General features: G+C 38.3%; 1 protein-coding gene across 4 annotated transcripts in view; it reads left to right on the top strand.

Moving 5' to 3' along the window:
• prkcbb (protein kinase C, beta b) overlaps positions 1-23,762 on the top strand; it is a 173,285-nt gene that overhangs the window by 112,512 nt on the left and 37,011 nt on the right. For 2 of the 4 annotated variants that reach the window (XM_065275373.2, XM_065275367.2), the window contains exons 11-13: positions 6,478-6,569; positions 22,930-22,962; positions 23,103-23,165. In XM_065275373.2, the coding sequence (XP_065131445.1) occupies positions 6,478-6,569; positions 22,930-22,962; positions 23,103-23,165 (188 nt within the window). The remainder of the gene's footprint in view (positions 1-6,477; positions 6,570-22,929; positions 22,963-23,102; positions 23,166-23,762) is intronic. The other 2 variants (XM_065275386.2, XM_065275379.2) reach the window with 1 other exon arrangement.

Raw genomic sequence — 23,762 nt, forward strand, 5'->3', positions numbered from 1 at the left:
AGAGATGAGACAAGCAAGAGATGAATAGACTGCTCTGTTGTCTCCTCTCAAGTTCTCTTCTCTCTTCTTGTGTCGTCTCCTCTAATTGTTTTCTCCTCTTATCTCGACAAGTCTGTTTATCTCGTCTCATCTCTTTCTCGTCTCGTCTCCTCTCGTGTTGTCTCCTGTCAAGTTCTCTTCTTGTGCTGTCTCCTCTCACCTTTTCTTTTCTCCTCTCATCTCGACGAGTCTATTCATCTAATTTCTCCGTCTTCTCATCTCTCCTCTTCTCATCTCCTCCCGTGTTGTATTTTCTCAAGTTCTCCTCTCTCTTCTTGTGTTGTCTCCTCTCATCTTTTCTCCTCTCATTTCAACCAGTCTATTCATCTCCTGTCTTATTTCTCCTTTTTTCGTCTCCTCTCATCTCATCTTTTCTCATCTCTTCTCGTCTCCACATGTGTTCTCTCCTTTTCTTTTCTCCTCTCATCTCGACCAGTCTATTCATCTCTCATCTCTCCTCTTCTCATCTCCTCCCGTGTTGTATTCTCTCAAGTTCTCCTCTCTCTTCTTGTGTTGTCTCCTCTCAGATTTTCTCCTCTCATTTCAACCAGTCTATTCATCTCTTGTCTTATCTCTCATTTTTTGTCTCCTCTCATCTCATCTTTTCTCATCTCTTCTCTTCTCGTCTCCTCATGTGTTCTCTTCTCTCCTCTCCTCTCAAGTTCTCTTCTCTCTTCTTGTGCCATCTCCTCTCATCTCATCTTTTATCTTCTCATCTCAACCAGTCTATTCATTTCTTGTCTCGTCTCTTCTCTTCACATTTCATCTTTTCTCATCTCCTCTTCTCGTCTCCTCTTTTCTTGTCTCCTCTGAAGTTCTCTTCTCTTGTCTTGTTTCGTCTCCTCTCATCTCGACCAGTCTATTCATCTCTTATCTCATCTCTCTTCATCTCGTCTCCTTTACTCTCAAGTTCTCTTTTCTCTTCTTGTGTCGTCTCCTCTCAGATTTTCTCCTCTCATTTCGACCAGTCAATTCATCTAGTCTAATCTCTCTTCTTCTCGTCTCATCTCATCTTTTCTCATCTCTTCTTGTCTCCTCTCATGTCATCTCCTCAAGTTATCTTCTCTCTTCTCGTCTCGTCTCCTCCTCTCATCTCATCTTTTCTCATCTCTTCTTGTCTCCTCTCGTGTTGTTTTCTCTCAAGTTGTTTTCTCTCTTCTTGTGCTGTCTCCTCTAATCTCATCTTTTCTCCTCTCATCTTGACCAGTCTATTCATTTCTTGTCTCATCTCTCCTCTTCTCGTCTTGTCTCGTCTCCTCTCATCTTTTCTTTTCTCATCTCTCCTCTTCTTGTCTCCTCCTGTGTTGTCTTCTCTCAAGTTGTCTTCTCTCTTCTGGTGCCGTCTCATCTTATCTATTCTCCTCTCATCTTGACCAGCGTTTTCAGCTCTTGCCTCTTTTCTCCTCATCTCATTCCATCTCATCTTTTCTCATCTCTTTTCGTCTCCTCTCGTGTTGTCTCTTCTCAAGTGGTCTTCTCTCTTCTTGTGCCGTCTCATCTCATCTTTTCTTCTCTCATCTCGACCAGTCTATTCATCTCTTGTCTCGTTTCTCCTCTTCTCATCCCATCTTGTCTCATCTCTCCTCTTCTTGTCTCCTCTCGTGTTGTCTCCTCTCAAGTTCTCTTCTCTCCTCTTGTGTCGTCTCCTCTCATCTTTTCTCCTCATATCTCGACCAGTCTATTCATCTAGTCTCATCTGTCCTCTTCTCATCTCATCTTTTCTCCTCTCATCTCTACCAGTATATTCATCTCTTGTCTTGTTTCTCCTCTTCTCATCTCCTCTTGTCTTGTCTTCTCTCTTCTTATGTTGTCTCCTCTCATGTCATGTTTTCTCCTCTCATTTCGACCAGTCTATTCATCTCTTGTCTCGTTTCTCCTCTTGTCATCTCATCTTTTCTCATCTCTTCTTGTCTCTTCTCGTGTCCTCTCCTCAAGTTCTCTTCTGTCTCCTCTCATCTCATCTTTTCGTCTCTCATCTCTATCAATGTATCTCTCTCTTGTGCCATCTTTCCACTTCTCATGTCGTCATCTGTTTAGTTCTCTCATTTTCTCATATTGTCTTTTCTCATCTCATCTTTCCTCTTCACACCTCTACCATTCTATCCTTCTCTTGTCTCATCTGTCTTCTTTTCTTTTGTTATGTCCTCTCGTCTCATAATTTCTCATCTCACCTTGTCTATCTTGTCTCTCCTCCTTCTCTTTTTGTTTCTTGTCTTACCTTACCTCCTATAAGGTATATTTGTACATTCACTGATATAAGCGTAGGCACATGTCACTTTGCATTCTTTCATTTTGTAGCACATGACCAAAGGTACACTCATGCACGCACATGAATCCATTCTTTCCCAACCCCCACATGCTGCTTCGAGGCTGCAGTCATTTGTAGATCGACAAGAGCGGTGTGCGTGTGTGGTCATGTGAATGTGACACGCTCACAGGGGGCAGCGTGCCACACGCTCATCCGCGGCCGCAACAGAGCTCTGACAGGCTGCGCTGTCGTCTCCCAACATCCCACTGAGCGCCGCGTGAGCCCCTGTCACAGATAGCGAGACGCACAAAAATTGAGACATTAAGTGAGAGTAAGGCAACAAAGCAGCCTGAGTCAGAAACCGAGGAGAGACTGGGGGCGGAAGGGATCGTGACGTCACACGGACGAGGTTCTTTTCTTGATTTTTTGTGAAACGCGTTGGCTCTGAAAAGAAACAACATCACGACATCATCCTCTATTTGCACAGGCGTTACTTAATAGCAAATAAAGTCTGCCTTGATGAGAGATATTCAAGAGTGGTGCTATGTAGGAATTTCTATATGGAGGAGAATCGGTCACAAGAGATATTTCACAGCCAAACAGCTGCAGTCGTCTAGATTATCCTCAAATTTATAATGGCGAGAATGTCAGATGAGTGTGTGTGGGTATGTGTGTACGCTGAAGTGCTGTAGGTGTGGGGGTTTAGGTAGTTGGTGTGTGGTGGAGTGAGGTAAAGACTTTCTCGTCCGCCTCGTTTCTTATGACAGTAATGGGACCTTCTTTAAGCTTCCCAACACACACTCTTCATCACTTTTAGTCTCTTAATCCGGCCTGACTCTAATTCCCCTGACCAAAACACACACGCTACTAACACTGCAGGAAATTACACCACCCGCAACTGATGCAGAATTAAACCTCATCATTACAGGAGGAATACCATTAAAATAGCCTGAAGGAAAATGGGGCTGAAACTTACAGATATGGAGACGTCCAGTGTGTTTTTGGATTATGGCCTTGGGATCTGTTAAAACCATACAGTATTATATGTCGCTAAAAGTAAATATTCTTGCAGTGTATTGAGTGACATTAAAAACTTACACGCAAACACAAGTCCAATTAAAGCTGCAAGCAGCGATGGAAGGGCCCTCGCACGCATGTGCACCCCCACCCTATGGTCTTAGTAAAGCAGTGAACCAGGGGATTTAAATTTAAGTGGGTAAATATAGCTGGATATTCAAAAGAACTTTGATGTGCCACACCTGCCTGAGGGACAACAGCTTTCTCATGGCAAAACATCAAACTTTGCCAGGCCACTACAGATACGCCTATTTAACTAAATGTCAAGATCTTCACAATTTAGCATTGTGACGTCCTTAAGTTCAGACTAACCAAATATGATGATGATCTGAATACATTTCTATGAGCAGTAAATCACAGTGTAAAACATGGCATTTCCTGCTGCCAGCAGGTGGCGCTATAACTTTAACTGAATATTAACATGTTGATGTGTTCAGGCCAGGACACTTATCAAACTTGTGAACCGTGGGTCAGATTGGACATTTTAAGCCTGAGTTAGAACAACTTCCTGTTTCATTGCGAAACACAGAAATTTGGCAGGCCGCCACAGAAATACCCTCCAACGAAATGTCAAGATCTCCGCAATTTAAGATCGCAAAGGCCTTTAGATGACACAGACCAAATTTGATGGTGATGTGATTAAATTTATAGGAGGAGTTCGTTAAAGTACGAAGCCCAGAAATAGCTAAATTTGCACTCAAATTACAGAGAAAATTCTAAATGTCAGACTTCCTATGGGGTTTACAGCATGGCTCCAAGAGACTTTTTTGTAGGTCTTGGAGTGATACATAATCCTACTGCAATTCGTAACTGTACGTTTAGCGTAGTGGGGGGGCTGCTGTCTTGAATTTTTGTAGGTGGCGCTATAGAGCCATTTTTACACCCCCAGGTCTGAAACCTATATCACATGAAAATATTCACCACATTTCACATGTGTGCAACGTTTTATGACTTTTTGAGCTTGTTTAGACTGTCAAAAATGTGATTCATTTAGCGATACTTTGCAAGGCCGCCACAGACACGCCCTTTAATGAAAAGTCAAGGTCGTTGCTTTTTATCATCAAACAAGGTCTTGAGATTACACTGGTGAAATATTATGTTGATATGGTTAAATATCTAAGAGCAGTAAGTCACAGCGTAAAACATGGTATTTCCTGCTGCCTCTAGGTGGTGCTATAAGTGTTTCTGAATTATGCCATGTTGATGTGTTCAGGCCTGGACCCTTTTCAAACGTGTGAAGTCAGGGGCAGATCGGACAATGTATGCCTGAATTACATCAGCTTCCTGTTTCATGGCGAAACATCACATTTTGCCAGGCCGCCACGGACACGCCCTCCTACAAAAAGTCAAAAGCTCTGCAATTTAGCATCGCAAAGGCCTTTAGATGATACTGACCAAATAGGATGATGATCGGATTAAATCTCTAGGAGGAGTTTGTTAAAGTACGACGCTTGGAAATGTCAAGAAATGACAGAGAAAATTAAAAATGGCTGACTTCCTGTGGGGTTTAGAGGTTAGCTCCAAGAGACTTTTTTGTAGGTCTTGGAGTAATAGATGATCCTATCACATTTCATATTTGTACGTTTACCATAGCGGGGGGGCTGCTCTCTTAAGTTTTTGCAGGTGGCGCTATAGAGGCATTTTTACACCTCCCATTCTAAAGCCTATTTTAAATTAAAAAATTCATCACATTTTACATGTATGCAACGTTTCATGACTTTTTGAGCTTGTTTAGGCTATCAAAATTGCGATTCATTTGTCGATACTTTGCGAGGCCACCAAGGACACGCCCTTTAACGAAAAGTCAAGGTCGTTGCTATTTATCATCACACAAGGTCTTGAGATTAGACTGATGAAATATGATGTTGATATGGTTAAATCTCTAAGAGCAGTAAGTCACAGTGTAAAATGTGGTATTTCCTGCTGCCTCTAGGTGGCGCTATGACTGTTACTGAATTATGCCATGTTGATGTGTTCAGGCCAGGGCCTTTATCAAATGTGTGAAATCAGGGACAGATCTGACATTGTATGTCTTATTTACAACAACTTCATGTTTCATTGCGAAACATCACACTTTGCCAGGCTGCCACGGACACGCCCTTCAACAAAAAGTCAAGATCTTCGCTATTTTTCATCGCTAAGGGCTTAAGATCAGTCTGACCAGATATGATGATGATTTGATTAAATATCTAAGAGCAGTAAATAATGGCGTAAAACATGGCATTTCCTGCTGCATCTAGGTGGCGCTATGACTGAAGGTGAATATTGGCATTGAAATGTGTTCAGGCCAAGACCCTTATCAAACATGTGAAGCGTGGGTCAGATTGAACATTCTATGCCTGAGTAAGAACAACATCCTGTTTCACGGCGAAAACACTGAAATTTGTCAGGCCGCCACGGACACACCCTCCAATGAAAAGTCAAAAGCTCCGCAATTTAACATTGCAAAGGCCTTTAGATGATACTGACCAAATATGATGATGATCGGATTAAATCTCTAGGAGGAGTTTGTTAAAGGACGAAGCCTGGAAATGCCAAAATTTGCACAGAAATCACAGCGAAAATTCTAAATGGCCGACTTCCTGTGGGTTTTAGAGCCTGGTTCCAGGGACTTTTTTGTAGATCTTGAGGTGATAGATGACACTACCAAATTTCGTATCTGTACGTTTTTCGTAGCGGGAGGGTTGTTCTTTTGAAATTTTGCAGGTGGCGCTATCGAGCCATTTCTACACGCCCACTTCTGTCACCTATACCACATGTAAATTTTCGTCACTTCTGACGCGTGTTCAAAGTTTCATGAGTTTTTGAGCATGTTTAGGCCCTCAAAAATGCGATTCATTTCGGAGAAGAAAAAGCAGAAGAAACTGAGCAAAAACAATAGGGTCCTCACACCCCGGTGTGCTCGGGCCCTAATTAAACGTGATATGTTAAATTTTTGAATGGAAATAAACTGTGGCTATGTTTACATGCACAAAATTTTGTCTAATATAAACTGATTATTTGGTTGCTTCTAAATTTACCAACTGTTTTACTCAATTCCAGCTAAATATAGATGTAAGGCAGCAATTCATCTTTTCACATTTGAAGCAAAGTCTCTCTCTGTGTGTCTGCAGGACCGCTTGTACTTTGTCATGGAATACATCAATGGTGGAGATCTCATGTACCATATCCAGCAAGTCGGCAAGTTCAAGGAGCCCCATGCTGTGTGAGTACAGCTCTCATCATTGTGTGGTGTATGCTTTTCTAATGCATTAGATTAAATTAAAATCTCCTCACCAATAAGATTAACACAATTCTTTAAGATTGCAAAACAGCTTACAATTTAGCTCACTGGTTGGCCGTTTAGTTCAGCAAAGTGCTCACCACGGAGCACAGTGTTGAAATCACCAACTCACAGAGACTCACATAGGGGACTTAAATAGCTGTTTACCAATGGGCTTACAGATAAACCCACTTAACTACATTATTATGTAGCTTACTAATGAGCCCACCATTGTGCTCATACAGTAGATATACATGCATAGATGCCTCATTAGCGGGCCAATGTTTATATGGGCCGATATCCGTAATTTGTCCGCCTTAACTAACACAATACACCAAGAAGAAAGCGTTAGCTAACACTACATTAAAAACTTACTGTATTTTAAAAACTTGTTATGTTATGTTGAGTTAAGACAGGGTTTATAATAACCAGAAGCTGTGCAGTGTTGTGGTATCCTGTGAATCTGTAAGTTATGTCTGCAACTGGACCGTTCCAAAATGGCAGATGCATTTATATATGGAGCTTTCGTATGAGGCATTTATGTACAGTATAGCTGTGTCCCAATTCGAAGTCTGCAACCTCCGAAGGCTGCATTTTAAGACTGATTGCATTACAGCAGCGTGACTAAAGACTAGTAAGGCCATTTCAATTTAAAGGATGCTTAAAATGCGACCTCAGAATGCGTCCTTTTTTCTCCGGGCTCCTTCACAGCCGAGACTATCTCGAGATTTAAAGGTGCATTGCGTAACTTTTACCAGGTTCTCTTGACAGAAATGCAATCTAATATACGTAACTATATTATCAGTTGTGTTTAAAGATCTTACATAATGAACTGAATTGTTTTTATTACCTTAGAATGAGCCGTTTTGTACATACACCGTGGGTCCCTTTACATGAAAGTCGCCATTTCTGGCTGCCATGTTTCTACAGTAGCCCTAAACAGACAAACTGCTCTACAAAGCATTTTGTCACTACGCTGTCTTAAGGGGATCGCACACCAGCCGCGCAGCTCAGCGTCGCGCCGCGTTGAGTCACGTCTACAGATGTGGCCTTTAAAAATGCGCGTCTCTGAAAGCAGAATGCCGCGAGCACTTCCGAAATTCTGCGAGATCCCGCAGAAGGGGGAATTGGTGGGGGACGCAGGAAATAAAAAACCTGTAGAGGGCAGTCGTGTTTCAAGTAGGGCATAGCCTACTACGACAATGTGTGCCCGACTTTATGCTTTAAGCATTCTACTGTATATGATATTGAAGTAACATGACAGGGATTCTTGGTGCATTGGCAGTACTTTGATGTCACATGCAAGCTTTTTGACAAACATTTGGTTGGCGAAGTTTTCTTTTGCCAGTTACATAAACAGTCAAATATTTTTCATAAAAATCTGACTTAAACGCGGATTATTCGTCTTATTTTTTTTTTGTGTACACTTACAGTAGAAGAGACGTGATGATAACGGAGTCTTATAACAAAATAATTCGCAAAGACCTTTGAAGAAACCGAGAGCATTTGCGCAATATCATTAACTAGTTTATCTAATTGTACATTTAGTTTATCTTTGCATCTGAGCGTTTTTAATAGCTTGATTGTAATGCGCTTTTCTGCATTATTGTACTTTTTATATTATCATGTTTTCCTTTACATGGTATGAAACTCGATATAAAGTGTGCAATGATGTTGAATAAATTTCTATAATGTGTTATATTTTGTAGTAAGTAAATAAAATCATGTTGTAAGTGTAAATATTCAATTCGAGGAGTTTCTGAGGTGTTTGTCATCGGCAAAAGGCGCAGTTTCTCTGTTGCTGATTAAAACCCGTTGGCTATATGATTTTTTAAAATTAACATTTGTTCTACTTATTATTTTATTTATTTGCCTACATTTACTCAAATAATATCAATGTAAAAATAGTAAGTAAATCATAGTTCAAGTTAGGCGTAAAACGTACATTTTTTTTAAGTTGTTGTTAAATACAAATAATATTAATTTGAAGAAAGCAATTATTACAGGTTTAAAAACTTAAATATATAATTCTGACATTATCAAATATATTGATTAAAATAATCTGTAAATTAAATACTTCTATTATTAAGGCGTATACATCAAATAAAATATGTACATTTTAAACAAAATATCTATTTCTAGTCATTACTTTTGGTTTGTCTAACTAAAAAAAACCACATAACTGACATTAAAAGATTTTATTAAGTTACTTTAATCATTTATTTTAGATAGCCTACATTTACAAAGCCACTGAATCATTTTTTACAGTGTATACATTGTGATCTTACGGTATTATTAAATGCATATAAATAAAAATATGTAAAACTAAATAAAATAGATGTCATACACGGACTCCATGAAAGCATACGTTTTCTTGTTCGGTCCACGTGGGTTAAACGGTCACATAGCCTATTCTCCATAAAAATCCGACTAAAATGCGGATCATTTGATTCATTTTTTCTGTGCAATTAGAAGAGACGTGATGTATAACTGAGTCTTATAACAAACCTCTATTCGCGTAGACCTTGAAGAGACCGAGAGCATTTGCGCAATATCATTAACTAGTTTATGTAATTGTACATTTAGTTCATTTTTGCATCTGAACGTTTTTAATAGCTTGGACATGGTTGTAATGCGCTTTTCTGCATTACTGTACTTTTTATATTATCATGTTTTCCTTTACATGGTATGAAACTCGATATAAAGTGTGCAATGGTGTTGAATAAATTTGTATAATGAGTTATATTTTTGTAGTAAGTAAATTAAATCATATTGTGAGTGTAATAATTCATAAATTCGAGGAGTTTCTGAGGTGTTTTTCATCGGCAAAAGGCGCAGTTTCTCTGTTGCTGATTAAAACCTGTTGGCTATATGGGATTTTTTTAAATTAACATTTGTTCTACTTATTATTAATTAATTTTTTTGCCTACATTTACTCAAATAATATCAATGTAAAAATAGTAAGTACATCATAGTTCAAGTTAGGCGTAAAACGTACATTTTTTTAAGTTGATGTTAAATGCAAATAATATTAATTTGAAGAAAGCAATTATTACAGTTTCAAAAACGTGATGTATAACGGAGTATTATAACAAAACTCTAATTCGCGTAGACCTTGAAGAGACCGAGAGCATTTGCGCAATATCATTAACTAATTTATCTAATTTTACATTTTTTGTGATTTGTGAATTCATGTTCTGCTTGCCCCAATTCCAAATATTCTGTTGTATTATTATTCCCATTTTTTGTTAAACCGAGTATAACTCCCAAGCTGAACACCTACAAAACTAACCGTTTTGTCCAGTCTTAACAGTGTATGATATTCAGCTGTCTTAATTTAATTATTTTATTCCGCCGAATGGAAAAAAATCCATAGGCTATCTGAATGAATGGGATTCAGGAATAAAGTACAATAGTCTATACGTGCGTTAGTGAGACCTGTCGGCAGATCACGTTTGCCAAAACATGAAAAGAAACGCGTTTTCAAAACATATTGCGAGCAAACACAGACGTCTTCATCCGGACGGGATTACATTTCTCAGATGACCTCTGAGTTCGGCGTGAAACAGTAGGTAAAATGCTCTGAAATTTACAGATTACAGAGGTCGTCAGAGAAAAACACAGACATGGCCGATTCAGACGGGATTAAAAGCACAGTGGACCTCTGAGAAGCATGATTTTCTCAAAATGATTTTTGTCGAGGGTGCCCCGCAAGCACGAGTTTGAAGCCTATGAATGAAAACGTTATTATTCGCTTTGCGTCAAACCCTGTTGCTGAAGGAGACGGACCGGAGCTCCGGCAAGGTGTGTTGTGGACCCGAGGAGGCGGAGCTGCGCTCCGGCCCAATTTAACCTATTACTTCCACTAACTGAGGTATCCTTCCTCCTTTGCTGTCTGCCTGGTATGATTTTATTGGTCATCTAGGAAGAATTTTCACTGTATCTTACTTAATGGGGCGCAGCGCAAACCCGTTGGCCTGTGACATCACACTACCGCGAGATCTATTCAAAAGCATACTGTAGGCCTACTGTCTCGCGGTGCTAAGACGTCACATGCCGTCCGATCGGGCTGCGTGGCGCCGCAAGTCGTCAAACGAGCGCTGAGCATTGAGTCAAATAAGACACGCGTCAGAAAATTACAGAGGTCCGGGCGGCCATGCCCTTTTTTGCCTCAAAATGCAGACAAATAATGTTTTTAGTAAGGCATGTTTGTTAAAACTAGTTATATTTCCTATTTAAACTAAGTCCTGGCTTAAGCTTATAAAGACCCCGCAAAAACCCTGCTACAGCTCCTGAGGGGGTGCTCTCACTATTCACATGTAAATAAAATGGTTAGAAACCGGTTTTTCTGGTTCTCATTGCAGGACTGTGCGGGGGGAGGGCATTCCGTTTCCATGTGGAGACATTTAACAAACACATTTGATATACACCAAGTTCCAGATTACAACACCAAAAACACATCACGTTTGATAGCAGTGCATGTAGGCCCTACTTATTTGAGTATATTGATAGAGTAAGTATTATGTTGGACACTATTTTGGATATCAAATTGTCCTTTTCTCCAGACAAATAAAACACTGATGTGCATGTCTATAGATCTTATCTAAAGAGTCATTGCTATCATTTTCACTTTTGTGTTGGGTTAATTCCCTGACCAGACCTCTGTCATTTTCTTACGCTCGTCTTATAATTTGACTCAACGCTCAGCGCTTGTGTGGCTTCTTGCTGCGCAGCGCAGACCAATCGGCATGTGACGTCTATAAGCAGAGGTGGGACAAAGTGAAGGTGGGGCACTAAACAGAAGATACAGTCTGTCAGAATATCTCTCCACAGTTAGAGATGTAAAGCAGAGACGAATCCTCACTAAATACAGACTCAGTGATCACAGTCTGGCAATAGAGAAAGGCCGACATAGACAAACATGGCTCCCAAAAGAAGAGCGAATCTGTGTCCATTGTGACAGTGGCGAGATCGAGACAGAGACACACTTTCTCCTTTACTGTGGTAAATATAAAGAGCTTAGAGAAAAACACTTTGACAAAATCTCAAAGCTCATACCAGAGTTTCATAAATCTTCAGACTCAGATCAAATGAAGATGTTACTGGGGGAAGACAGACACCCATCAGCTGCTGCTAAATTCATTTATCAGTTACACACCATCAGAAATAATCCACAGCCCTGATCTTGTACAGTACTTTTATTTTACCTCTCATGTGCCTCCATAAATGTACATTTGTATACTTCATATTTTTATATTTCAAAGTCAACTTTATATTGTAAATATCCTCTGATTCTATTTTATTTTATTTTGCAGTAGTACTTCATCCATCACCCAGCACCTTAGCTTAATTGCACCTTAATGTTTGTTAATATTGTGTAATTGTATGTTTCTTGTTTTATGTATAATGCTTTGGCAATATTGTAAGTGACACAATCATGCCAATAAAGTTCTTTAAATTGAAATTGAAATTGACAAAGTCATTGTTATGCAAGTCACAAGTAAGTCTTTGCCCTCGAGTCCCGAGTCAAGTCATGTCAAAGATGAGGCAAGTCCCAAGTCGAGTCAAAAGTCAAAGCCAACAAGTCTCAAGTCGAGTCCAAAGTCCTACCATTTTAGTTTCAAGTCATGTCAAGTTCTCTTACAACAGAAATAAAATGCATGCTGTGGACAGGTGGAGGGAGGCCCCTATACTGCATTGCATTTTCAAAAGATCAAATTGGCCATGATGCCACCATGGCTGAAAACTCGCTCCACTGTAGCACTAAGCAGGCACTGCCAAGGCTACTTGAAAGAGTGAAGGAAGAGTGCCCAGAACAAAATGGCATTCTGTCCTTCTGCCATGTCAATGTAGTGACTTAGCTGCAGTGGTATAGATCTCTTGGTGATGTCAAAGTACCGCGAGAGCGATTCCAGTTATCACGTGGCTAAATCCGCTTTGAATCGCTCTCGCGGTACTTTGCTGTCACTCGCTTGTGGGTTTTGTAGCGCCACACCACTCTGCTCCCCAGTCACTTTCGCGCCGCTATAGGGATTTCATATGCCGATCGGATCGCGCAGTTCGGCAGAAAGTCAAACACACCTAATATGTATATGCATTTCAACCCGCTAAAGTAGCAAGTGTAGCATGCTAATGGTCAGTGCTTCACTATTACTAAAAGTTTGAAATGTCACAAAACCATGCTGTTACGCATCCTCACGCTATTTTTAGCGGGTATACGGAAATCCTTTACAATTCCTAGTAGACTACACCACTGCTGAGCTGTACTGGTACGGTCCCAACATCCAAACCAACGTGGGACTGCAGTGATTGGATGTCGTGCAGGCAGCGCGCGTGCTCTCTGCATGCAGGTGGTGCACATTTTTTTCATAGATGCAGACACACAGAGACCGGCGCGGCCGTGTGCATTTTTTGTGTAATGGGTAGGTTGCTTCACTGCTGATTCTTGCCATACCTCCGTTGCCTAATGCGCACGCATACGGTGCCATGTCAACATGGTGTACAAACAGTTAAAGGGTCTATTAAGTAAGATGAAGTCAAAATGAAACCGAGATGACCAATAAAATCAAACCAGGCAGACAGAGGTGCAACACAGAGGTCAGATGCGCAGTTAGTGGAAGTGCAAGAGAGATGTAAGTAATCAAACGCTGACTATTATACAGCAGTTTATTGACGAGAAATATGAAACCGTAGTGACTGTCAAGGTGACAGGACAAGAAACATTAATGCCGCTGAGCACTTGGGTGTCCAAATTTAATGCGCTGCTTTCTCTCCCTCCAGTACTTCACTTTCCGTTATTCAGCATGTTTATTAACAACATTCCACGCCACCCTTTAATTCTTGAAGATATGTTTTTAACTGTATAATGATTAGATTCCCTGTGTTGCACTGGACTTCTGCTAAGCTTGAACTTGAAAACGCGATGCATCACGTGCGCGGTACAACGCTTCATCCACCCGTAGCGCGCGTGCACGGAGTTTAAATGTTCATATTTTGGCTTGAACATTTTATTGCATTCAGTCTTAAAGCCTAATAAACAGTACCTGTTGAAGTCATTAAAGTTAAATAAATAACAAAAGAAGAGAAAGTGTGCAGCAGTGTGCCCAGGATGGTAAAATAATTATTACAATGTATTCCTAATGACCAACACAAGTCTTCTGCATACTGACATGGTTTGAAATCTATAGGTATTTGATTCTTTGGTTTTCTGATGTATTAAAATTCATATATGTAGAGCAGGGAAATAAGAAGCTTTTTTTCCTGGGGTGCATGCCCTGGAAAATACTTATATGGACCTCGGTATTTATAAAATCATGCAATGCGGCGTGTTTGTCTTTACAGTTATGAAATGTATTATTTTAAACACACATTTCACAAAGTATATATTGTAAGTGTAAATATTCATAAACTCAACACTTCGGAGGCGTTTTTCTAAAGAATAATGTTTAAACTTTATTGGTGGTGGTTGAGAATAATTCCTCTTTCCATATGTAACGCATTTTAGCGCAATATAAATGTATCATATTGTTATTCTTAATATATAAGAATACTAATATATTTTTTAAAACATTTATAACATATATATATATATATATATATATATATATATATATATATATATATATATATATATATATATATATATATATATATATATATATATATAAAGATGCTTAGTACAATAGCTTTGCTTCATATAAGTTTCTGTAATAAATCTTTAAATTAATCACAAAACGTGTTGACAGTGGCAAATAAAATGCTTGTTAATTTAAACAAGGCAGAAAGGTGTATAAAACAGCTTTAATTAACAATATCTGAATTGGCTCTTTGCACACTTCTAATTTTCTCATGTCATAATTTATAATTATTAATTAGATTTAATATAAATAAGTTTTGAAAAGTGTTGAATGCGAACGTGTAACATATCTGGAAGGCGATGCGGCGTGTTTGTCTCTACAGCCACATGTTATAAAATTGATTATTTTACACACACATTTCACAAAGTACATATTGTAAATATTCATAAACTCAACATTTCGGAGGTGTTTTTCGTCCGCAAAAGGCACAGTTTCTCTGTTCGCGTCAATTATTTTGGTTTGACCAACTAAAAAAACACAGAAGTGACATTAAGACATTTTATTAAGTTACTTTAATAAATTATTTTAGTGATATTCTATTTTACAATAATATTTTTTACAATTATGAATTACGTAGAAACACTGACTGCATATGAGCAAGAAAGGTAGCCTATTATTAAAGATTTTATAAATATAAATATGTAAAAACGAAATAAAAAAGATATCATATGCCAACTGTACAGCCCGGGTTTAAACGCCTTTTTTCTAAAGAATAATTTGTAAACTTTATTGGTGGTGGTTGAGAAGAATTCCTCTTTCCATATGTGAAGCATTTTAGCGCAGTATAAATGTATCATATTGTTATTCTTAAAATATAAGAATACTACTATATTTTTTACAACATTTTTAACTTTAAAACATGTCTTTTTTTATACCACATTAATCTCTTTAAAATATTGATACTTTTAGAAAAACTGACAATTATAAATATTATGAACAAACAATGAAACGGTGTCAAAATTCGACAACACAAATAATTAAGATATTCATTGTAAATAGAGTCGCGTTTATTAGGCTCACACTAAATTCTCTGTTGCACTTCCTATAAGTTCGCATTGCACGTATCTTAATAGTTGTATGCGCTGTTATGCTGGCAAGAATGGGTTGACATATCACTTTGCTGTTTTAATACAGTAGCAATGTAAAATATTCAGCAATGCCCTTATTAACTTCTGGAAACAACGCAATGCAATGTTTTTATGCGCCACCTGGTGGATATTCTGTGAAGCGAAACACATTAAGGGAAAATGGAAAGTAGCCCCCCCGAAAGCACTTGCAGAATGCTGCGAGACTCTGCGAGACGAATTGGCGAATGCCGCGGGAGAAAACACGCATTTTTAAAGGCCACATCTGTAGGACAACTCAGAGGTATTGTAAACCGGAAGTGCACATTAAATAGCGCGAGCTTCGTCAGATAGCGTCTACTTCAAAATGCAAAATATACGTTTGCAGCCAATGTTAATCGTTAACTCTTTCACCGTCAGCGTTTTTAAAAAAAGTTGCCAGCCAGCGCCAGCGTTTTTCATGATTTTCACCAAAGTTTAATGCTTTCCAGAAAATGTTCTTCTTTAAAAATATAAACATACAATATACCAAATGAAAGAACAGACCCTCTGCTTTCAAACAAAAAAAAACATTTCATCCTACCTTCAGTGGTTCTTTTGTAATCAGTTTTTGAATATGGGTAGGTTTTTGCAAAAACACCACATTTTGAGCAAAAAGCAGAGATAATTCCATTTTTGTGACAGACTTTTCATAGAGATCCCATTCAGAGCGATCTTTAAAACAGACACGGACATGCAGCCGCTTGCCATAGGGCAATACTTCCGGGTTTAAAAAGTTGCGGAAGGATAATAGTGGTATTGCGGAAAGACGGAAAATCTCGTCATTGGCGGGGAAGGGTTTTCTCTTAATTGACGAGATATCTCGTCAATGGCGGAGAAAGAGTTAATGAATTAGGACAAATATGATTTTATTTAATGTTAAACTATGTGAGTGGCGCTGTGTGGCGTGACAGGGATTTGAGCAACTTCCTGAGTCACAGCTGGGCGACGCGGACAGACGCCACCTGGCGGCGCCGGTGTGCGTATACTCATAGAAACCAATGTGTTCGATTTTTTTTTAGAGCGGCGCGGCGCTGAGCGGCATGGCTGGTGTGCGATCCCCTTTAGACGATGACATGTTTGTTATGTGGCAGCTACCATAGCTTCTCTATGCGTTTCGAAAGGGAGGGGTGAAGTGTGGACTGAGTCATTTGTTGCAATCCACAATCTCACCTCTAGATGCCACCAAAATCTACACACTGCACCTTTAATGCGCGCCTGTAACGGCTGAATATACTGTATTACTATATACTGGATATTTTTAAATAAACATTTAAAACCTTTGTTAAATAAAAATGTGTATTTAGCAGAAAAAATGTTTTGTATTAATATTATTCTGTGTATGTTGCATATATTTCTGGTTGATTAATTTGATATACTGTTGGTAAGTTTAATCAACATTAACGTGTCATATTTAACCCAAAAAAAATTTTGGGGGGTCTTTATTTTAGTAAGCCTTATTACACGGCTCTCTGGAATGCTTGATTCTGATTGGTCAGTTGAGACATTTGCAGGTTCGTTCTTTTCAAATAATAACCACTCCAAAGTAATAACGCATAGCCGGTACTACTTGTACGATTAAAATCGCTCCGCGCCAATAAAGATTACTGTTTGGCGCCGTCTTGTGACAAACACTGGACAACCACAACATTTTGACATTCATTTTAACATGTACGGAAAAAACAAAACATTTAAACAGTGGATAGAAGAACAAACAACGACAACACAGAGAGCTTACTGAGACTGAACTTTACAAAATAGAGCATGACAGCTACGAAGCCAACACACAAAAAAATACAGAATGGGCATTACATTTCTCAAAGACTGGCTAAAAGAGAAAAAAATGGAGACAGACAAGTATGAAGCAGAGGATCTTAATAAGGTATTACGATCATTTTATGCATCTGTGCAAAGTTCCGCGGAAGGATAAAAATTTTAATTTGAAACAAATATGCCAATAAAATGTTTCAAATTCATATTCATGTCCAGTTTTTTTTCTTATGTGGCAAGTAGCCGTGTAATAAGCGGGATAATGTAGAGGCAGCCGGTAGTTATCAGGAAATAAGCCCCTTCATTGTGATACAAGACCCTCCGCTTCGCGTCGGGTCCTGATCACACTGTCGGGGATTATTTCCTGATAACTACCGGCTGCCTCTACATTATCCCTTACATAAACATCTTCGCTGTGTCCTGCTGACAGAGTTCTGGATAGAGGGGATAAAGCTACAGACAAATCTCCCTGTTGGGTTTGGGGTAGGATTAGGATGAAAACAGCACTCATCCGACAAATTTCATGAGAATTTGGCCGTAGCTGTATCCCTTCTAGCCACAACCCGCTGACAGGCGTGGTGGGCATGGACAGCGGGTGACGCATCTTATGGATCCTCTGAAGACTAGACCGGCTTATTTCAGTTCTTTTTGCGGACTTCAAGGACCCAGCCTTCGAATTGGAACACAGCTTATATCCATGGTTGCGCTAACCAGTGAACTCATAGTAAACTCATAGTAAAGATACACAGACAGACAGACAGATAGACTTTATAAAAAAATCACATTCACATTAAACTGAGCAGATCCTGCTATGGAACGAACAGGTGCGCTTTTTATAAGAGAATATAGGAAGTTCCTGCTGTGCTGTTACCCATCACTTCAAGGTGACCTCAAACCAGTTTGGAAACCCTCTTCATCCTCTTCATCCTGCCCTCCTGTAGGAGTTAGCTAGGTGCAAGGTGTCCACTCAGCAAAAAACTACTTTGGTTAATCAAGGCCAGGTCAAGTGACCCTCTCTTCTGTTTATATTCTTCAGCCTTTTTATTCATATATGACCCCTGTGGTTTGATGGGGTAATAAGTAGGAGAAGATGTGTGTAACGCCCCCTGTGTCATTACTCTTTGATGTTAATTTTCAGTTCAAATCTATTTTGTGAGCGTTAAACGGAGACTGTGAGAGGAAGGGATGTTCCCACAGGTTTGTTAAAATGGTGAATAATACGCAGATAGTGAGATTATAAATTGTGTGTACAGTTTCAAGGAAGATTCAAACATGATGGATGAGTCTGGTTGAACTTTGTTTTAAAGAGTATATTCTTCATTAAATTTAGTTTAATCTCTGAATATATGGGAAGTATACTGGGTTACAGTGCATTTTTCACGGATAAGTGGCATTGTTAAGCACGATGCGGAGCATAACCCTATTATCTGTTATAAAATGCACTGTAACACCACTGCTTTGCCAGGCTTATTGCTTTTATAAAACGGTTACTTCATATGCATAGCAGGGTTTCATAAAATAAAACACTGCAAATAAGATGCTTAAAATAATTATTTTAGTACAAATATTACTCTTCCGCCTAACAAAGTAGTTCCTTAAAGTTATTGTGTGTTTTTGTATTTTTTTTTGTGACTTATATTACTGCAACTAATTTAGAGATGCAGGATTTTGTTCTCTAGCTTTGAGCTTAAGCAGTCCCAGGCATCACTGTGTGTACAACAAAACATCTGTAAGACCATAAGCAATGCATTCCGCCTGTAATATACTGTACTACAGTGAAATGACTCCAGTGAATGAGCATTTAAGACTGCATTACAGAGACAGACAGACAGATGTTTCAGGACAGGAGATCTGCAGTATGGGCGGCACCCAGCCAGCAGATGCAGTAGATGACTGAACTGACCTTTAGAGTAATCTTCTCTCAGAGGCACGTTCTTCAATCCTAACAAGCCTCATCTCTATTTGCTCTTCTTCAGCTTGCTGTCTGCCCTTTATCATAAAGAATTAGCCGGTCTGAGAGGAGATGAGAAGTGTTGTCATTGTGTTAGATAGGGAGCTCAGTGTAGTTCAAAGGTCAGGGCGATTATACCAAGGACATGAAGGGCAGAAATCAGTTGAAGCATGTTGTAGCTGTTGGCCATGACGTAAATCCTGCTTTTCCACATGCAAAATGACTTGTTGTTAAAAAGAGAACATTATGAACAGGACTTCATGATAAAGATGAATAGCTTGGCTATTACTACTTACCTATATTGTGTAAATCATGCAAAGGTTATATGGGATCCGAAGACTAAACCAAGTGGGATTGTTGGAGGGCATTTGAATATTCGAAGTATTACATCAAAAATAGATCAGATTCAACATTTACTGATAGATTCCAATTTGGATTATCTATGTTTAAGTGAATCCTGGCTAAACTGAGTGATTGATGTAGCTGGTTATATTTGTTTTAGAAAAGATAGACTAACTGGCAAATTAATTTGGACACACATTTAGAAAGTGTGGGCATCACTGTAGTGTTATCGACAAAAATGAAGTTTTATGTGAGGCAAACTCATGATTTAGATACCTGCTGTACTACAAAGATGAAAACACTTAACAGTTACTGAGGCATCCAAAATGTAGAAGGGCTTTACCATAAGGATATTCTCCAGCTGATGAAAAAACAGACCTTGCGCTCAAACATTCATTATTAACAAAAACTAAAACAGATATATTTGTTTTTAAGGGATTAAGAAATAAAGTAGTTAGGGAGTTACGCAAAACAAAAACAAACTACTTTATGAAATTGATGGCTGAATCAGGAGGGAACTTTGGAAACACCTAAATATTTTAACTAATCCAGTGCCTAAACAACAAAATTAATAGCAGAATTAAATACAAATGGAATTGTCAGTAATGAAAGGACTGAAATTGCAAATAAATTTAATAGATTCTTTATCCAATCATCTGAGGAATTGGCTGACAATCACCAAACAACCATCTTTTTGTACAAAAGGGGCAGACCAAAGTGAAACTGCTGCAGTTTTTAGACAGTTACGGCAATCTAAGGCCAAGGACAACTTTGGCTTGGATACTGCTTTTATAAAAGAACACAGTTCTCTCCTTTTACTACCAGTTACACATGTAGTAAACTTATCTATAGAGCAAATTTATTTCCTCAGCATTGGAAAACGGCTATTATACAGTCCTTCCAGAAAAACACAGATTTTTTTGTGATTGTTGCGGGCAAAAATCCTTGATCTTGCAGCACGTTTTCTTAAAAAATGCGATGGAATATGCTGGATATTTATACAAATTTATGCGATGAAATGAAACTTGCAAAAATTGCGGGAACCTGCAAAAATTGTGGGAACCTGCAAAAACTGCGGGAACTTGCAAAAACTGTTTGGAGCTTTTCAGTGATGTTCACGTCACATAATCACGTCACTTCCCATGGCGCTTGTGTGAAGTAAATGCAAAAAATTTCAACTTTCTGCTAAGATATATGTGATTTTTGCTACAAAAATGCGGGGGTTATGAAATCATGCAAGCCTGGCGCATATTTTGCGCACGGAAATCTGCAATTTATGGTTTGAAAGTGTGGCGTATTTGAAAAAAATGCGCCCCCCCACATAAATATGCGGACTTCGGCTGATTATGCGTTAAATCATGTGATCGCATAATCGCGTTTTTCTAGAGGGACTGATTATAATTCCAGTCTTTAAGTTTGGAACACCTGACCAGGTCTCGAATTATAGACCGATTTCAATTTTACCTGAATAAACAGTTGCCAAACAACTTGTTAATTTTCTTGACAGTAATCATCTTCTATAGGCCAAACAATTTGGGTTCAGAACACAAAACTCAACAGAATTGGCAAGCTGTTACCTCACTGAAATGATAAAACAATCATTAGATGAAGGTAATGTAGTGGGAGAAGTATTTCTGGACTTGAAAAAGCCTTTGATACTGTTAACCACAAAATTCTTTTAAATAAATTAGAAAATTGTAACTTGTCACATGATGCAATAACTTGGTATAGATCATATCTTGAACACAGGCAGCAGTGTGTTAGAATAAATTCAACCCAGTCATCTATTCAGACTTGTCGAATCGGAATTCCACAAGGGTCAATTTTAGGCCCTTTACTTTTTAGTTTATATATAAATGTTTTTCCAGACAGTTTCAAAAAGTCTAAATGCCAAATATATGCTGATGACACAATTATATATGTCTCAGCAAAAAACCCTCAGATTGCAGCTGAGATGCGTTCAACAGAACTGGATGGTGTATCACAGTGGCTCCGAAATAATCATGACCCTGAACTATGATAAGATGATAAGTCTGTATGTGTTTTTCAATTAAAAGTAAAATCAATGAAAATTTTAGAATGAAGATTGATGAGAAGGAAAAGTTTAGGTGCATGAATTTAAATTTCTAGGGGTTACTTTAGATTCTGATCTTAATAGTCATGAAAATTGACTGTGCAGAACTGCTTCCGATTAATAAGACAATATTACCCATTAAGGCAGCACAGCAATTTATGCATTCTATGGTATTTTCTTATCTATCATACTGCATTACTGTTTGGGGTCAGGCCAATCAAACAACAATTACACCCATTAGGTCATTATATAAACAGGCATTAAAAGTAATGGACCAGAAACCTATAAGATGGCACCATTGTATCATTCTAACGAAGCATTATTAATTGAGTTTTGACAGTTTTGTAAATTGTTCATTTTTAAGAACTAATTTTTAAGTGTATGAACAACCTTGCACCAGAAATATTTTGTCAATTAGTAGTGAAACAAAAGAGCAGAATAAGAACTAGAGGCACAATAAGTGGAAACTGTATAGCCGCAAAATGTAGAACAACATTTGGTCAGACATCATTTTTAGTAAGAGGCATAAAATGTGCCATCAGAAATGTAAACATTGACGGGACTTAAGGTTTTTAATACACATTAAAGCAGTGTCTGAAACTGAAACAACTCTGACTGTACAGGATACAACGCAATGCATAAAAACATAACGTTGCATACAGTATGTCAGCATGCACAGACATATGCATACTTTTGTGTTTTTTGATTTTTTAAAAATGTTTAGACTCTGTTTTACAGTGATTGCTTAATTTATTTAAGCCCATATCTTATTTTATGTATAGGATGTATTTGTTGTATGTATTTTAATACGTAGCTATAAATGCTTGATTTTATACTTTGTAATTTCTGTTTTTAACTGCAGTTATTCCTGTCAAATAAACATTCAATAAAAATATGTCATACAGAAATGAGGTAAATCATATTTTATTGTAAGATACATTGGAGTTTTATTCTGACTTTGGGTCTCCCTATCACCACCCCAATGCATTATGTCTGTCTGTCTTTCGATCTGGGCCCAATGAAAGTGAACTCTTAAGGCCTAAAAACAGAAGTTATCTTTTGACATAATCTAGCTGTGTAGTGAGGCTTGTTTCTGCTCCACCCCCAGCTGCATTAGTCACTGAGCAAGAACGCTACAATAATTCTCTGCAAATGTTGCTCTAAAATATGTGGCAGACCATCTGATAAATAAAACATTACCCATACTTGTATTAATAACAGATACCTGGCACACTTTATCTAGTTATCGTCTTTTTTTAGATAAGGCATCTGTCTTTGTTGGTTTGGCAGAAACTGCACCTTTAGCAGATTGTTGCTTTGTTATGAATGCTTACTAGAAATACTTTATGCTGACTTGTCAAACAATGCATTCTGTGCGCAAATTTTAATTTCATCATGATCGCTAAACTGCATATTTAACCCACAGGGTAATACAAGATCCCTCCACTTCACATCGGAAGTGATTATACTTCTTATACTCTTATGGTTTTGATTGAAATTGTTAAAAAAATATTCTTATAGTTTATTGCTGGACACAGATCATGGAGGTCTCATGTGTTCAAACTTGAAGATTCATAATGATTTATTCTGTGTGTTTAGGTTCTATGCAGCAGAAATCGCTATAGGTCTGTTCTTCCTGCATTTGAAGGGTATTATATACAGGTAAGTTAAGTCCAGACAGCAATACTGCATGTAAAGAATGAGAGACTGATGGGCATTTCACACGGTATGCGGCAACTGCAAGTGTTTAGTTCTTTTTCAATAGGAGATGTGCTGAAAGCAGGGGAGGTTACGGAGGTGAAGTTGAGTTGGTTCACATGCCTTGCTTGTGCAACCAAATCCTGTCCATTTTGTGGACACGGCTCTTCATGGCAGGCGCCGCTGAAGATAAACATATATGCACTAAATGCTGCACAAATCGCTTCCACTACACAAGAAAAGCTGTAGCCGCGCAGCAATTTTGTCACGTACCGTGTGAAACGCCCATTACAGATAACCACTGATAACCAACACTATGACTATGCACTATGAGATCACAACAAGGACTGCAAATACAAAGAATTTATTTTTGGCTTATTTAAAAGTAATTTCATGATGGAAATTTAAGAAGAAATATATTACTTTATACTTGGTGTATGTGTTATCCACAATCCTAACATCCTCAATCCTATGTTTATTACAAATGGTTAACCAAATGTGTACATTTTACAGCTATATAACAAATATGTGTGCCCATTTGCATCTTTATATCAATGTATC

This window comes from Paramisgurnus dabryanus, chromosome 3 (genome assembly GCF_030506205.2).
Source record: "Paramisgurnus dabryanus chromosome 3, PD_genome_1.1, whole genome shotgun sequence".
Taxonomy (NCBI): Eukaryota; Metazoa; Chordata; class Actinopteri; order Cypriniformes; family Cobitidae; genus Paramisgurnus; species Paramisgurnus dabryanus.